The sequence below is a fragment of the Camellia sinensis genome, chromosome 8, assembly GCF_055761805.1.
Source record: "Camellia sinensis isolate YWXY chromosome 8, ASM5576180v1, whole genome shotgun sequence".
In the NCBI taxonomy this organism is placed as follows: domain Eukaryota; kingdom Viridiplantae; phylum Streptophyta; class Magnoliopsida; order Ericales; family Theaceae; genus Camellia; species Camellia sinensis.
This window is the reverse complement of record NC_138968.1, coordinates 195245245-195262735: the sequence shown is the minus strand read 5'-3', so window position 1 is coordinate 195262735 and position 17491 is coordinate 195245245. Positions and strand designations below refer to the sequence as shown.

Sequence of the window (17491 nt, the reverse complement as noted above, 5' to 3'; positions counted from 1 at the left end):
CTCTGTTTTGACTGTTCTGCTTCTCTAAAGACTGCACAAGTCCCAGGGTTGCTTCTCTGAGTGCTGTGGAGCACCACCGGCTGAGGGAATTGGTCACCGGCCATGGAGAATGGTCACCAGCCACAAATTAATCCATCGGCCGCTTATGGATGGCCGGTCGGCACTGCAGATGGCCGGTCGGCACTGCAGATGGCCGGCCGGCCAAATCTTCTTGCAGAAACTGGTTTGACAGCAGCAGAGGACAGAACTTGGCATGGCAATGCATTTCAAGCAATGTATACACCAACCACACTCCTCATATTTATGACTCAAAAGAGGATGGGCCTCGATCCTCGGGCCACCAATCACGCATTTCCATGCATGATGGCCCAAAGAATCAAGTGTGCATGTTGATATGGAATGCAATGCACATAATCAAGCAAATTGAACTCAACCTCTATCACAAGTAATTCAAGAGGCGAAGCATGCATGCCAATGCAATGCAATCCTAAGCATGTCGACTAGTATGCAATATGGACAGTGCTAAGAAGCATACAAGGCATACAATGGTCATGCAAGACATAGGGCATGAGACAATGCAACTATTAAGTATGCAAGGCACAATGTGGGTGTCCGAGCATGCAAGCAAGCATGTGACTTCATTCAATCATGCAACTCTAATCATGCAACAACACACAAATATGCAACAACATACAAGGTGGGCATACAATAACATGCAAAGGGGTGGGCTTAAACTAACATGGGTAGCTTGCAAGCTTGCCAAAATCAGTGGCCAATACTATGGAAGTGAGGTCCAACACACACACACGCGTGCATGCAAATATGGTCCAACACTTAAGCATATGAAGACAACTTGTAAGCACAAAAGCATGGACTAATGACATGCAACATAAGCTCTGAAAATCATGTTAAAATGGTGCCAAACCAAGCCAACAAGACAAGCATAAACATGCAATTAGAGGTCCAAAACTCAAGGCAAGCTAAGGAGATATTGAACCACCCTTAGCAAAATCAAATATGGCATGAATTAAATGACCAAAAACAGAGTTTTAGCATATTAAAACAAAGCCTAAAGACCACTTAGATGGCATCTAAATGACTTAAATTCAAGGGCATACACAATGACCAAACATGGAGCATAAGCCATCAACACTTCGAAGCATGAAAGGGATGGAAAATGCAAGCATATAAGCGCATCATGAGGTCTGAAATAACATACCAAGTGATTCCAAACCACTGAAACAAAGCAAGGATGGCATGCTAGAGAGGCCAAAGCTTAAGGCATTCAAGAGGGATTGCATGGTAGCTATACAAAGCAAGACATGAATGACTCAAATGACCTAAAACAGTCCCTTAGCACATCAAAATATGCATGTAAGCTTCACAAAGCTTAGTCAAAACACATGAGCATGGTAGTCTAAATGCTATGCATGTATTGAGGCAAATCATGGCATTACAAGGCATGTATGCTAAGCAAGCATGGTGTACCAAAACCAACTCAACACAATGCTATTTCATGGCAAAATAAGCATAAATATCAGTCAAGGCATGGTCAACACACACTTAAATTAGATGCTCCCTCAAGAGGCAAAAATAGCCCTTTTCAAGGACAACAAGGAGAGGGGGTGGCCCTCTCCTTCCTAGGACCCCAAGGCACCATCCTCACCTCTGAAATCCCTCAAGATTTCAGTGGTGAGGAGGCTCAAACACAATGGTCCCGGAGCTCACCCAAAATGGCACAAAACAAAGGCCAAGCAAGCCTTAAGAGGGGTCAAACAACCCCAAAGCTTAAAACACCCTTAACAAATTATTTAGAGTAGACAAAAACAAGACTTTTATATGTTATATGCTAAGCTCAAAAACAGACGAAAGATAGGCTAAAAAGCTTTGCAAAAATGGGATAAAAAGGGACAAAAGTCTTACCCTTGTAAACCCTCTTCACAAACAATGTTCCAGCAGCTCTTTTGGTTCCAAACTAGTCCAAAAGCTTCAAGGAAAGACCTCTGGTACCTCAACAACTAAGAAAAGGTGTGATGGTGGGTGTTTGTGCACAAAAATGAGGCTAAAACACACACTAAACACAAGAGAGAGAGAGAGAGATATAGAGATAGAGGGTATATGTAAACCCTAACCCTAAAGCTCAAGCTCTGAAAATATTGTCCAAATTGTCTAACCCTTGAACAAGAAAGAAGAGGTTCTCTTTTATAGGCAATTAGTCTTGTAAAGCTTCCAAAGGAAGCTAACAAGAGGGCAATCCCTCCATACACGTGAAAGTGTATGTCAGCTGCACAAAAATATCTGCAAAAGCAGATGCACAGTAGTCGGCCGGCCAAAAATGCAATTGACCAAAAAAAGATAGCCGGCCGGCCAAACATTTGGCCGGTGGAAGCAAAACACAGCCGATGGCCTCAAGCCATGGCCGGTGATGTGTGGGGATGGCTCACAAACCATTCCCTGCCCCCTCCAAGGCAAAACACAAGTGTTTGGTGCAAAACCAAACACAAAACAGTCGAGTCGAGAGGTCCTGAGGCAAGGCGCGTAGTCGAGACCTCCGGGAACTCAAGACGAACACAAATAAAGATGATCACCGGGTGTTCAAGCGGTGACGTCCAAGTCTTGAGGACGGTCAAAAATGGGGTGTCTACAGTACTTGCCTATTTATTTCAAAATAAGTAAGATGAAATAATGTGATTATTTTTTACATGATAACTCCAAAATAAAAATCAATACATCCATAGCACACCCAATTCAAATAATGATGCGAAATGTTTTTTCATGTTGTGTGTAAATTATAAATATGTTAAAAAAAAAAATTAAAAAAAAGAAGAAGTTCCAACTTTCATTTTTCTCTTCCTTTTTGTTTCTTGCACAAATCTTTTTCATAGATCACAAAATTCAAAACATTTCCTTAAAAAAAGAAAAAGAAAAAAAGATTCAAACACAACCCTAGCGTGCATATATAAAATACAAAGAGGCATTTCCCAGACAGTGAAATTCTTTCCCACTTTTCTGCGTTGGATCACTTGTAGAATAAAGAGGAAAATATTAACAAAATGGTTTGAGAAAACAGAGGAAAAAGTCTCTCTAGTTTCTGCATAACCAAACAAGGCCTTAAGCGATTCGTGGAGGAGGGAGGAGATATTAATCACTTTAATATGACCCCACTGGAAGAGAAAAAGAAATTCTGCTCCAGATAACATCTCAAATGTGGTTTACCAACCTAATTTATGAGATCACCTTACTAAAGTATTCGAGGAGATAGAGAGACCAGAGACGAACAAAGAGCAACAATACAGCCTCATCCGAGACCCACCAATACCCAGCTACAACATGGTCTAACTGTCGGGCAAGCTAAGGAGTGCATGAACAACACCAAGACAACATACATGTTTAGAGCTCATTGCCACTAAAAATCTCATGTCTGTAAATTCACCAGATGTTTTACATCAACTTTGTCTAGTAGTTTCTTGAAGAAAATAAACTTTTTAAAAGACAAAAAAAAAAATAAAAAAGGGAAAAAAAAATCATACAAGTGCAACACAACAAAACAACAAAGAAAAGATACAAACACAGCACAGGACAAGCAAGGAAGATGAGAGGAAGGATGATTGTCCAGAGATATGATTGCCCAAAATAACCTTAAACACGGAATCTATTGAGCTTTTGGATTGATGGAAGATTGGTACACCAACGTTTCACTCCTGTATCTCTCATTGCCTCAACCTTTTGTCCTCTTAAACCTGCAATGCATCACCAGAAATGACGATAAACATTTATCCCCGCAACATAACAATTATCACACAACTGGGGGAAATGTTTCTTTTGTATCATAGTAGCAACTTCCTTTTTGGATAAAATTTTTTGAAAGAAACACTTCACAAAAATAACATTTGTAAAGAAGCAAACTATCCCTGTGAAAAATCTTAGTACACTGATTTGTGTTTGGCTTTTTTATTTTTGTTATTCATCTTTAGTGAACTTTTTTAGATTTCTTCGCCTATACTTTACTTTTTAGATGCAATTAGATTAAGTGCATCCAAAAAGTTTTTTTTTTTTTTTTTTTTTCTTTTTAAATAAAAAAATGAAAACCAAACAAAAAGAGAAAAAAAAAATAGAAAACAGTTTTTGAAAACTAAACCAAACAAGGTGGTATATTTGGCAAGTAAAGAAAAAAAAGGGAGCAGGGGAAGGGTTTTAAAAGAAATAGATGCATGGCCAAAAAAGACATGTTTATTAATATTTGTCATTTTGAAATTATTTGCAATAGTCGCAATGTTTCTTGTAAACAAAAAGGGAGCAACGCAAAAAGAAGTAAATTCAAATGCTAACCATTGTGGAAAATTTTGAACAGAGGAAAGTAAAAACACAAAATGCAGCCCATAATTGTTTCAATTACTATAGGGTGAACCACATGTGGCGGTGACTTGCACGTTACAGCCATGCAAGTTGTAATGTCTATCTCAAATCATATCATCCAAAATTTGATATATTATAAATAAAATAAATAAAAAAACACATTAAGTACATCTAATAGGATATTGCTAAAGCTACAACAACCCTCAGCCTCTCAGGTTATATCCACAAACCCCTCTCTCACAACATGGGACACACCTGCCACCCATGTGAGAGCAAGAGCTGGGAATACAGCCATTAAGGCTATGAATATAGTTGTTAGAGAGCTTGACATGCACTATTGTTGGACTCCTTTCTTAACAGCTTAAGCTTTTGGAACTAGTGTCGTGATCTAACACGGTATCAGAGTTAGAAAAGGTATTGGGTTCAAGTCTTTCCGTCATTTAGTTTCTCTACATGTTTGGATGCTTGCATCTCCACATGCAAGACAGGGTTACATGTGAGGGACAGTGTTGTAGAGCTTGATATGTATTATTGGCCTCCTTTTCTAACAGCTTATGCGTTTGGGGCTAGATGTGATCTAACAATAGCAATCTACGATCTAACAGGAATTTTACAATATTCAGTAAGCCTGATAATTAAAGAAAATTCCAATCATTAAATTAGGATAGAATAATTTAATTTAATTTTTTTTAAATGTATAGGGCACCTGTTTTTCAACATCTGTGAATCTGCTCCATAAAACTCCAATTTTGTGGCTGATGGCTTTTTCCTACCCATGGCATAAAGGCTTTACCCTGGCGGTTCCGGTGAGGAGGTACAGTTGAAGTATTAGAACTCAGAGATGTGTGTAACGATGAAGGAGTATGGTAAAGGACACCTTTCAGCTTTTCAGAACCCAATTTGACAGTAATCAGGTAGCCATTGTCAAATTTTGCATCAATGGTTCCACTGACTGTATTGCCAGGCTCCAAGATTAAATTCACTGTACATCACAGACAAGAAATACTCGTTACAATTTAAACATGTAAGCCTATCAAACTACAGGTATACCGGCTGTCACATGCACAAGTAGGAGAAAGGGAAATTTTGATACAGAATATTAGGTGGTATACAAAGCCAAATTTCTCATTATTGTTGATTTGGAATGAAGGAAAATAGAACATTAGACAATCAAATCACAAAATAAAATAATCTATTTACTTGTACTGGGAAAAAAAGAGGAAAATAGTTAGGCAACTTTAAGAAATTTGAAATTTCTGGTAATTCTAGATTGTCCAATATCAGGGAGTTCATACATTCACAAATTCACAAAGTCGTAGGAGTCCAAATAATTCAGCATGTAGGCATCTCAGGCAGGCCCCTTCTATATTCAAATTCCAAATTCTAATTTGGGAGTCCAGTGGACAAGGTTTACAGTGCTCATAGAGAGATTTGAGTACTCAGATGGCCATTTCAAACATAAATGTGATAAGGAGATTCTTTTGAAAACAACAAAACTATCTCATCCTCTATTGTTAGACCCAATAACTACAAATATTACATTAAATACAAGCAGAATGATAAATGCAGATATCAAATAGGTGAAATATTAAATCTATATGGAGAGTCAGAATATCGAAATGGTAGTAACACATACCCTGACCTGGCCGTTGATTTTTTGTAGCACCGTCCTCAAGAGCATATGGGGCTGCTGATCCATTCACAGGGGTCCTGCTTGCAGGATCTGTAGAATGGAATAATAGAAACATGTCTATTTTAGTCTAGAAGAAAACTTAAAACAACATAAACATATCATGAGGCTCCAAGGATCAAAATATCATTTCAGTTAGCTTGGAAATGGAAACATTTCAAAAATATTTCAGAAACATTAGGGAAATGACAAAAGATGGAAGTGTATGGAAATAAAAACTAAAATCCATATAAATGTTAATACATTCTTAATAATTAAATAATTGAACATGCTAATGTAATTCCGGTTCTTACTCTAAAATTTCATAAGGAGACCTATGAATATTAGACACTTGTAACATAAAAAGTTTAAAGGCCTAGCTGAGGAAGGAGAATTTATGGGGAAAAAAAAATTAAAAAATACAAAATTCTAGTAGTATTATGGATGAAAATAAAAAGAGGTAACAAACTTTTTTTTTTTTTAAATTTACTTTGTGGTAATAAAGATATAGGATAAGTGACTTAATAATCGTGCTTGTTTTGTCTTCTTCTCTATCTCTCTCCTATTCTGCTTTCTAGCTTCTTAGATTTTCTAATAAATATAAGGTTTTTTTTTGTTCTCAAATCTTATCTTTTGGCAAAAAAGGATAATGGAAATGACTATTGTTGGATATTCCTAATAGATGTAGAAACAACTCGTACTTTCAGTATGTTTGGCAGTATTATGGTGTGTTTCTATGTGGTTCAGTGTAGCGTTTTGGTATTACACTAATGTTTCGTTCTGACCGTTTTGATACAAAAGAAACAAAATTGTGTTCCTTGTGAGGCTCCTATTTTGGCATACCATCCAGTGAAATGGAAGGGACTTCTTTCCGGAAGTAATAAATCTGCTCAAAGTGATAAAGCAGCGATAGATAGTACTTTCGTAAAACAAATGATGCACTAGTTATTGTTGATGGGAAATTGAAGACCGAAATCACTTCCTTCCATCTGCGATCTTTGATAACCTGAAATCAGTTCATGGTAAGAAGATTGTTTCCCAATGCAAACGTAGACACCAATTAATAATTTAAAAAAAACAGTAAAACAAACAAACATACGGAAAATAGAGATATTTGGTTTGGTCTTTGGTTCACATGCTTTCAGCATAGATACATGGCTTAAAGGCAGCTCACACGGTAACTATTCTCAAGCACTAGACTGTCCACAAAACCAAACTAGAAAGTTCAAGACACTTAACAGCTTGATGCTGATAAATGGATTTGGCATGGTATAGAAAATCCCATGAAAACTTCACCACTGTGGTTGACTTATTAATAGGCCCAGTAATATCTCAAGGCAAGTTTTATAACAAAGCTAGTGTGTCATGTCTGTGCTTACGTTACTCGGATTGAATATTCCTTTTCTGCTCTCAATATAAGTGAACTGAAAATCCACAGTACATAGCAACCCAAAAGCAAACTCTATGTTACAATGCCTCAGCAGGTACCATACCTAGGGTAGGAATGTGTGTCATCAGTCATCAATAAATTTAGCTAACTCAAAAATTTTAGAACACATGTCTGCATCTAAATGCTTAAGTTTCAATTTTCCTCCCAAATATTGAAGAGTAAAATCATAGTTTTGTGATAAAGCATCCCCAATATAAGTAAAATCCCTTCTTTGAAATATTAGTGCAAAAAAGGAACAAATTGCAATTGAATCGTATGTTAATTTTTTAGGGGATGAAGATATGTTTCTTCTTTTCTTACTGCATTGGACGCAACCACATAAGCTATACCTATACATCTTAAAGAGTCCCCAAAAAACACAGGCTGAAATCAAAGTGATTTCTTACCTTTTCAATGCCACCTCGAGATGTGACTTCTAGAAACAAGCGGTGTAGATCTAGAGCCTTTCCTCCCATAGTAGGAACCCTGCCAGAAATAACCCATGAAGAAAATAAACCAAAATATTCATTCAAATTCCTAAATATCAAAATCACTCATTCTATGAATTTTAAGCTAAGTTAAATTAAATTATACGCAGCACAATATGAATTATAAGGTTATGCAACCAAAAGGATTCCATATTTCCAAAACCAAAAAGATTCCATATTTCCACAACTTCAATTTTGAACACAACCAAACGATTCCTTATTTCCAAAACTTCCATTGTGAAAGCTATTAGTAAAAGAATATATTTCCCCACTCAAATTTTGAGAATCTACTTTTTGCAGGAGGAATAATGTCATAATTTATGGTCCAAAGAGATAGAAATCAAAATCATCCTAAATATGCTAATAACATTACAATTAGAATTTATTTTTTGAATAAAGTTATATGCACCAATAGGTACACCAATTAATGTACTAACAGATGATCTGACATAGTTTTATTGCCTTCGAGGCTTTGTATTTATATAATGAGTGGGGTCTATAGTTTTGAAGTTGTAATATTATAGCATGTCTTGGTACACTAACCGGTATAGTAATGGGTGTATGTAGCACCACTGTCATTTTTTTAACCTAACGTCTTGTTGGGATGTCATGATTAATTCCTCAGTTAAAAGTATTTAACTTCATCAAACCATCAGCCATTCCATTGTTTCGCTGAGAAAGGTATATTTGATCATTAGAAATTATTAGAATGGTACACATACACTAGTTTCTCACAAGATTTTCTTAAGATTTCTCTCGTGGTAATAAAATCAGGAAACAAATCCATTTATATATAGCACTTTCCATCAGGGTATTATGTTGTAACAAAATGACAAACCTATCCCAAAAAAACACACGCATAAATGCACAAAATGCATTGCACACACTGATTACTAATTTATTGAAGATGGTGTGATGATATAGAAACATTGTATAAAACAAACATCTACATGAAATCACATCCAAGAAATATATACCCAAAACAAAACAAAAAAAACCAGATATGAGAGCAAATTAGAAAACCCACAAACAAATTACTTAAACTTGAACAACCCACAAAAAATAAAAACAAAACTTACTTAAATCTGGTACCGAAGGAGTCATGAAAACCCTTGAGCTTAGCCAAGAAAACATCTGGGTTTTGAACAATTTGATCATACAGGGCCTCAGGTGGAGGATAAGACTTGTTGGAGTGGTGGTGGTTGTGGTGGTTAGTGTGGGATTGGCCATCTGTGCTCTCTCCACGTCCGTGTGATGGATGATAAACTGTGGCTGTTTCAGTGATGGTGCTTGGCTCATTGGAAGAATGGGTCGACATTTTTAATCACAGGTTAAAACAAGGGATTACTAAAATCTATCTATCTATCTACTATTGTGCATATACCAAGATATATGGATCAACCTTGTTTATCCCCAAAAAGGAGAGCATTTTAATTCTCTCCTCCAGAAGTTAACTAAAAAAATATATTCAAATTTTTAAGTGTATAAATTTATTTCAGGGAAATTTTGTTGCCTTTCATTTTTTTAATTACACCCATTTATAAATTTTTTTATTTCCCATTTATTTTAATTATTTGCAATAGAAAAGTAAGTTTTGGCCTCAAAATCAAAATGTATTTTTATTTTAGGATATAATTAATAAATTTGTCGAAACAATTAACATCTAGGATCCGTGGCGCAATGGTAGCGCGTCTGACTCCAGATCAGAAGGTTGCGTGTTCGATTCACGTCGGGTTCAATCCCCCTGTAACGGATTTATTTTATATTTTTATTTTTAATAAAAATATTAAAATAAATTTGGAAGGCAATAGTGGTATTTCACAGAACTTTGTTTTAAGCTGGCTTATTCTATATGCACACTATACCATGTTATTCGGGCATAAATTTAAAAATAAAAAATAATTATTTAAACATAAATTGTTAAAATTAGGATTGGATTTAAGGTTATCTAATTCGCTCAACCCGAATTGATTTGCATACAAATTAACGGTTTCGCAGACACGATGCGGTTCGGAATATAACATTATTACGGATTACGAGTTTTACTTGCACTTGCAAAAACTCACCCACACTTAGACATTTTTTTTATTTTTTTAAAAAACTTAGACCATTGATTTCATTCCTCCTATCCTAGATATTTTTGAATTTTGAATGTTTTTGTTTTAATTATATTGTTCAATAGTGAATGATTTTGATGATTTAGTTTAAAATTTTAAAAGATGTGCTTGTGTTAATTTATAATTTTATTTAAAAAATTAAGCTTTTGAATTGTTTGCTTGTATTAGAAATTGATTTTTTTTGTGTTTTTAATTTTATAAGTTTTAATTAATTAATTATTAATGTTGAGCATTTTAAAAAATGTGGAGAAAATGGCTCAAAATAAATATTTACAAAATAGAAAGAAAAAAAAACTCAAAAATAATTTTTTTTTAAAAAAAATTTCAATTCGCAAACCATTCGCAATCGTCCGCACATCCGCGAACCTTAGCCGCACAAATTGCAATCTGCACTGCGGACAATTACGGGTTCAGTTTTCTCCAAACCATACATATGTAGACAGATCCAAACCGCAAACTGAACTATCCAAAACCGAATCACAAGCACCCAAGTTGAAATTGCAATACTTTCACTCCTATGCTAGCTTTCTCACATTGCTTGCACAATAATAAATAAAAATGCAATACAATAAAAATCATCACCATCATCATCTCTTCTTGCCACTAGACGGATTAAACACCAACCGACCCCCCCCCCCCCCCCAAAAAAAAAAAACAACTATTACTATTTGACAAATTGTTTCAATATATATACGAAAACAAATTTTTTTATTCAAAAAAAAAAGAGACACTTAAAATTATGTTTTTTATTTTGAGAACATGAAAAACATTTATATTAATAAACAATGGGTCTTGTTAACATGTGCAGTACATGTTAAGAAAACAATAAATGAATTGTAACTTCCTCAACTTGCACGGGGAATGTAAGAATATAATGAAATTTAATTGTGATATCTTTGTAGAGTTAATTTTTAATGAGGGTTGCTAAATGCTCTTACTTTTTTACTTTGGATCTTTCATTTTTTTTTTTATTACAATTTTGTCCTAACATCAAATTTCAATTTTATCCCTATCCCTATTCTCCTAAGTCTAACCCTAACCCCTAACTCGAATCTCAGTACCACTTCCACTCCCGCCGACGCCCTCCAGCGACCAACCCACCTTTTTTATTTTCCTTTCCGGTGAGCCTCTTACCACCACATGCACAACCCCTCACCACCATCATCGCAGCCCTTCACTGTCCATTTCTCTCTTGTAGGTGTCGAAGTCCGCGTGTCTTCCTGGTCGTCGGTTGCCTGTCATACCCCCAAAAATAATATGGAAATACAACTCTAAACATATATTAATAATTGCATAAATCAGAGTAAATAGTTTTTTAATTACATAGAGTTGATGATACAAATGAAGTTTAACATAATTAAACGCCCTATTGGCTTACACATTTCCAAGTCTTGGCTTGGTTACAACAAAAATGAGACTAACTCTTACAATTTAAGCCCTAGGCTATACAAGTAATGAAACAAAACATAGAAGCCCTTGCTTCCCAAAAGAAGTCCCTCCAATATTATTGCCTTGGTGGAGGCATGCTATCATTACCTGAAAATAGTTTTTTTCAAACAGGGTGAGTCACAGCCTAGTAGGAACAATCTAACAGAGTATATGAGGTTTAACAAGGATATAAATGCAATGTGCATGTACAATACTAGTGATGAAACATTCACGTTTTATATAGTTGTAGACACTCCATTTTTGACCGTCCTCAAGACTTGGATGTCACCGTTTGAACAGTCGGTAATCATCCATGTTCGTGTTCGTTTTGAGTTCTCGGAGGTCTCGGCTACGTGCCTTGCCTTAGGATCTCTTGACTTACTTGTTTTGTGTTTGGTTTTGCACCAAACACTTGTTGTTTTGCTTCTGAGGGTAGGGAATGGCTTGTTGGTCATACCCACACCTCACCGGCCATGGCTTGAGGCCACCGGGCCTGTTTTATTGTTACTGGCCATTAGTGATGGCCGGTCGGCACTCTTTATGGTCGGCCGACCATTGTTTTGGTCAATTTGTCATTTTTGGCTGGCCGACCACTGTTCATCTGCTTTTGGTAGATATTTTATGCCAGCTGTGATAGCTGGCATCCACAATGCTCCCCTCCATACGTGTATGGAGGGATTTCCCTCTTTGTTTAGCTTGTTTTGTGAGCTTTACAAGATTGGAATTCCTATAAAGGGAGGGCTTCTCCTCCCTTCTCAAGGGTTCCAAAAAAAGTTCCAGGGGTTCTGAAAATTAGGGTTAGAGTTTGAGATACAACCTTGTATCTATATTCCCTTATTTGATCCCATTTAGTGTCTTAAAGGTGTTTTTGTTCTTAATTTTACACTAAGGCACCTAGTGTTACACCATACCTTGGTTGCTGAGGTGCAAAGGGTTGTTCTTGAAGTTTTTGAGTTGGTTTTGACCTAAGGAGGCTGCTAGAGTGGTCTTCTTGAAGAAGGTCTTCAAGGGTAAGAACCTTACCCCTTTATCCCCCATTTTTGCACAAGCTTTTGACCTATCTTGCATTTGTTTTTGAGCTTAGTGCATAACTAATAAAAGTTCTAATTTTGCGTGTTTTAGAACTTTGTTTAAGGTTGCTTTGAGGTTTGGGGTTGTTTCCCCGCTCCAAGGCCTTGTTAGGCCTTGTTTAAGGCCATACCTTTTGGCCCTCGCTTTGAGCTTTGCATGACCTCTCTACCACTAAAATCCAGAGGATTTTCAGTGGTGGAGAGGTGGTTTTGAGGTCCTAAATGGGAGAGGGTCATCCCCTCTCCATGTTGCCTTTGATGCTTGCACAAATGGCTTGTGTTGTAGCTTGTATTCCTAGCTTGCTTTAGCTTCATTTCAGCTGGTATTTGTACTTATTTTGTCATGATATAACACTGTTTTAAGTTGGTTTAGACACACCATGCATGCTTTGCATACTTGTCTTGTAATGCCATGAAATTGCCTTAACATGCATCATGATGTACCATGACTTTCTAGTATGATTTTGGCTTAGCTTTGTGAAGCTTTTATGCATGTTTTGGTATGCTTAAGGTCTGATTTTGGTTGTTTGGGTCATCCATGACTTGCTTTGTATAGTTACCATGCAACCTAGCTTGTAGGCTTTGAGTATTGGATCCTCTAGCATGCTTTGCTTGCATTATTTCAGTGACTTGGGGTCACTTACCGTGTCATTTTAGTCCACATGGCATGCTTGTTTACTCACAATTGATGCTTCTTTAATGTATTAAAGAGTTTGTGTTTCATGCTCCGTGTTTCTGCCATTGTGTATGCCATCATGTGTAGGCATTTGGGATGCCATCTAAGTGTGTCTTTGGCCTTGTTTTGGTCTGCCTTGGGACTGTTTTGAGTCCCTTTGGCCCTTTGAGGCTTGGTTGGCATGGTCATGGCTTGAGCCCCTTGGCTAGCCTTGAGCCTTGGACCTTGTTGCATGCTTTGCTTGATTTGTTTAGTTGGTTAGGCACCTTTTCTAACATGATTTCATTGCTTACAATGTATGCCATTTGTCCATGTTTGTTCCTTTTAAGTGTGCTTAAAAGTTGCCTCTTTATGCATAGGTATTGGACCATGTTTGCATGCATGCTTGTATGTGCATTTGCCTTCATTTCCTTGGCATATTGGCCACTATTTTGGACCTAGTAGAGAGCTATCCATCTTGCTGTAAGTCCATCCTTTGCATGTTGTTGCATGCTTGCCTTGCGTGTTGTTGCATGCTTGGCCTATCGCATGTTGTTGCATGCTTGAATCACTTTGCATTTGGCATGCATTTTCTTTGTTAAGTTGCTTTACATGTTTCCATGCTAAGTCCCCTTCACATGTTGTTGTATGTTTTTAACATTGTTGTTACATGCCTCGCATGCTTGTTTGCTTAGGTTGTGTGCCTAGTACACATTGCTTGTTTGCATGTTTATGTTGCATACTTAGCTTACATGCTTAGGATGCATAATATTGTGCATATCATGCATGCCTTGCCTCTTGATCAAGCATGATAGAGGTTGGGTCCTTTATGTGTTTTTGTGTGCATTCCATTTGACATTGAAAGTGCACACTTTGGCCTCTTGGACCATCATGCATTGAAATGCATGATTGGTGGCCCGAGGGTCGATGACCAAACTCCCTTGAGTCCATGACATGATAGGGAGGTTGGTTGTGCAAACATTTGATGTGAAATGCATTGACATGTCCTGTCTGTCCTCTGCTGCTGTCAAAACAGAGTTCTGCAGGAAGATATGGTCGACCGACCATTTTCAGTGCCGATCGACCAATAATGGATGGCCGAGAGCATCATAGATGGTCGATGACCACTTTACCATGGCCGGTGACCATTCTTCTTGGTCGGTGACCTTCCACAGTGATCAGGGAGTGATGCTGAAGTATCCTTGGGACTTGTGCAGTCTTCAGAGATGCAAAGCAATGTAAACAGAGGCAGCTTGTGCATGGTGGTGAATTTCTGAGCGGAGCCGAGCACGCATGCATTGGACCCTCTTCCCGAGGCTGTTTTACCGCTTTATAAGCATAATTAATTTTCTTAACTAGTTAAGTGGTCTGTAACTATTTAATTAGCTTGTTAGTTAGTTAAATTTGTATTATTCTTTTGGTCCCTTCGAGAGAGGGCGAATTGTGTAATAAGGGTGCGTGTGTGTGATGCATGTCTTCCAACCCCCACTTCTTTCTCCCCTATACTTACCTGCTTTTGATGGTTAGTATTAGGACATGTTTTGATTAGCATACTTATGATAGCATGTTTGCATCCATTCATTTGTATTGCATGCACTGGGCTCGGCGCATCATACTAATTGCATAGTATTTCAAATCTAACTTGAATACATGTTACCTGTTGCATTTCACATGCCATCCATAGATTAGCCAAGCCTATTCTAGCTGCATTTTGCCTGCGATGCATTAGTCATCTTAACATGGACTTGGATCATACAATTGATTACTAACATGTTCCTTGTTTTGGCTTGGAGTACTAGGTGAGTGTTTATGCTTTAGCATCTCGCATGAGTGTGAATGTTAACATGAAAGCATGCTTGCCATGAGGCTAACCGCTTAGTTGATTTGCTGCCTGAATACCTGCGGGTGAAGGTTGGATTGTTTGAATTGGAATAATTCATTGAAATCCGTATTTTAGCCCACTTGCGAGTAGCAAACCTCAAATCATTTCCAAACAACGGATATGCGATGCTTTGTTCCAAATTAGGCAATCTAGTCTATACTTTTGTGTTGTGCGCATCACATAGTAAGATTAGCTAATTAATCGGATTAAGAATGCATAATATTTTCAAAACTAGATATCATGGTTAGTAGAGGCCGATCTTTGATCAGGCGAGCAGGGGTGCTCATAGCTGACCTTCCCCAATCGTACCCAAGTTCTCGAGCCGAGGCAACTTTGGTGATGATGGACACGTGGCCTTAGGCAAACAAGTCATGGTTTCCTAAATTCCCCCATAAAAAATATTTAAATGGCGACTTTGTATCTGGCAAAGGAGTCCATGTTTGGCATTTTTTTTCTAAAAATCAATTTTCCAAAACGATTTGTCGAATTTGGACTCTTTGGTGATTTATCGGTCTTGCGTTGCCCTTTGCGAGACTAGATTCAGAATCGTGACATTGAGTCCTGAAACTGTGGTGAGCCCAATGAACAGAACGGGATTCCCTCCCGGGACGTTTGGGGACGTCTACAGTTTCTGGCGACTCTACTGGGGAGTTAAAGAACTTGACTCGAACTCATGATATCTTGTTTTGATTACACTTATGTGTTTCTTTGCATTGCATTTGCATTGGTGCGCCTAGGACACCGTGTTTGCCATCTGCTATTCCTGAACGGTTTGCTGGAGGCTGCGTGCCATAAGGCTGACCGGTTACGGGCTCTGCCACGATGGGAACACAAACTCCGGTTTTCACCGGGGCACCTTTTTTGACCATTCGACCTAGTGCATATCGGAATCCGTAGTGACTATTCCAAACTAGGACAGGTTGCTTACCCGATTAGGTTGTTTGAAATCGCTACGTGCGTAGTGAAACCCTAGCTCCTAACAAAATAGGACAGGGAAACCCTACCCCAATATAGGGGTGTTTTGGCTCTTACTTGCTTGCTATGTGCTTTTAGAGCGTGTCTCTACAGGGAATGCATGTATCAGTTCGCAAGTCTGAGTATCAGGCCCGCGGGCATCAGTATTTGGTGGAATCAGTTTTACCTGAGGGTATCAGTTTACAGGCAGAATTTTGGGCAGAATTCAATAGAGCGCACAGTCATTCAGCTTTGCTCATATCTGTTTTGGTGAAATCAGACTGAGGTGCTGTCTGTTTTCTCTCTTGCTAAGTAGTTTTGGAACCATAGCTCCAGAAGGGTCTGATATCCCTCGGGTACTCTAGACCTGTGTTGTTATGTGATCAGAGGATGAACCACCTGCGGGCGGCGCTTAGTTTACTCCAGATGTGGCATATGACACGCACTATTTTGAGCATTTGTGAATGTTGGTTTTTGTACTTTCTGACTCGGGTATTGAGTTAGTTTTGTTATGTCGTTTAGAGTCTGTCCCGTTGTATAGAGTCAGTCTTTTCATACTGAGTCTGTTGGGTCTGTCTTGTTGTATCGAGTCAGCCCTGTTTTGTTAGAGTCGGGTGATTCCGAGGATGTTACCTCGGATGTCACTATTTTGTTTTGTGTTTGTCTCTTTGCTTTCTTTTTTAGCCTGTTTCTGCCATGGAGCCAGTTACACCAGAAGATCTAATTGAAACAGCTGTGGTTTTCATGCTTTTGTGCTTGTTCCTGCTTTGAGCCTGTTGTGCCAGCAAACTTGAATGAAACGACAGTACTTTTCGCCTACTTTCTGTGCCTTGAACTCATTACATTGACCTGAGTTTTTCAAAACCTTTTGAGCATTGTGATGAAAACAAAGAAGAAGGAATTCCTCGGGATTTGCAAAAAAATTTGATCAATTGAGAGAAAAAGAGGCATGCTAAACCCTTAATGAATGAGATCATGCTTATTAATATGAGTACTGAGAAGGATCCTGACTTGATCCAGATTGGTTCTACACTATCTTCAGCGCGAGCGATTTGTCGCTTTCTTAAAAGATTTCAAAAAATATTTTGTGCGGTCCTGCGAAGACCTATGTGGAATCGCTCTTGAGATTATGCAGCCTAGGATCGCTCTTAGCCTCGAGACTCGACCCCTCACTTTCAAACCTTGAACTTGGATTCAGAATGTTCAACGATCAACCACAATGTGAGGCCTGTGTGGCCAGATCAGAAGCAACCCTTGAACTAGGGGCAAGAAAGTCAGATCAAGAAGGTCGGATGTCATCAAAAGAAAGCTTGTAAAACTGGATGAGAAGCACCCCTCGGACTAGGGGCACAAAAGATGCCAGATTGTGCTCGAAGAGCCGAAGATGAATCATTCCACAAATCAATGAAGATCGACAAGAATGCCAAACCCTAGAAGGGAGGA

General features: G+C 38.0%; 1 protein-coding gene and 1 non-coding gene across 5 annotated transcripts; one reads left to right on the top strand and one right to left on the bottom strand.

Moving 5' to 3' along the window:
* Window positions 1-3400: 3400 nt before the first annotated feature.
* LOC114314756 (high mobility group B protein 10) lies at window positions 3401-9510 on the bottom strand. Of its 4 annotated transcripts, none has more exons than XM_028261230.2 (6): window positions 9022-9510; window positions 7862-7940; window positions 6869-7031; window positions 5993-6079; window positions 5063-5338; window positions 3401-3740 (listed from the first exon to the last, which is right to left on the bottom strand). In XM_028261230.2, exons 1-5 carry the CDS (start codon window positions 9258-9260, stop codon window positions 5070-5072), a joined length of 837 nt encoding a protein of 278 aa, XP_028117031.2. In that variant the 5' UTR covers window positions 9261-9510; the 3' UTR covers window positions 3401-3740; window positions 5063-5069. The 4 variants fall into 4 exon arrangements, with proteins under 4 accessions (XP_028117031.2, XP_082740651.1, XP_028117032.2 ...); XM_082884525.1 differs by having other exon boundaries at window positions 5999-6079; window positions 9022-9453; XM_028261231.2 differs by having other exon boundaries at window positions 6950-7031; window positions 9022-9453.
* A 98-nt stretch (window positions 9511-9608) lies between these two features.
* TRNAW-CCA (transfer RNA tryptophan (anticodon CCA)) lies at window positions 9609-9680 on the top strand. Its single transcript has one exon. It is a non-coding gene; the product is annotated as a tRNA-Trp (tRNA).
* Window positions 9681-17491: the final 7811 nt, after the last annotated feature.

Bases quoted from the DNA above. Each gene is read 5' to 3' on its own strand.
- LOC114314756 (XM_028261230.2), bottom strand. From the start codon at position 9,260: ATGTCGACCCATTCTTCCAATGAGCCAAGCACCATCACTGAAACAGCC. The intron at 7,032-7,861 runs GTAAGAAATCAC...AACTGATTTCAG, and splicing joins CTCGAGGTGGCATTGAAAAG to GTTATCAAAGATCGCAGATG. The intron at 5,339-5,992 runs GTATGTGTTACT...TGTGATGTACAG, and splicing joins AAATCAACGGCCAGGTCAGG to TGAATTTAATCTTGGAGCCT.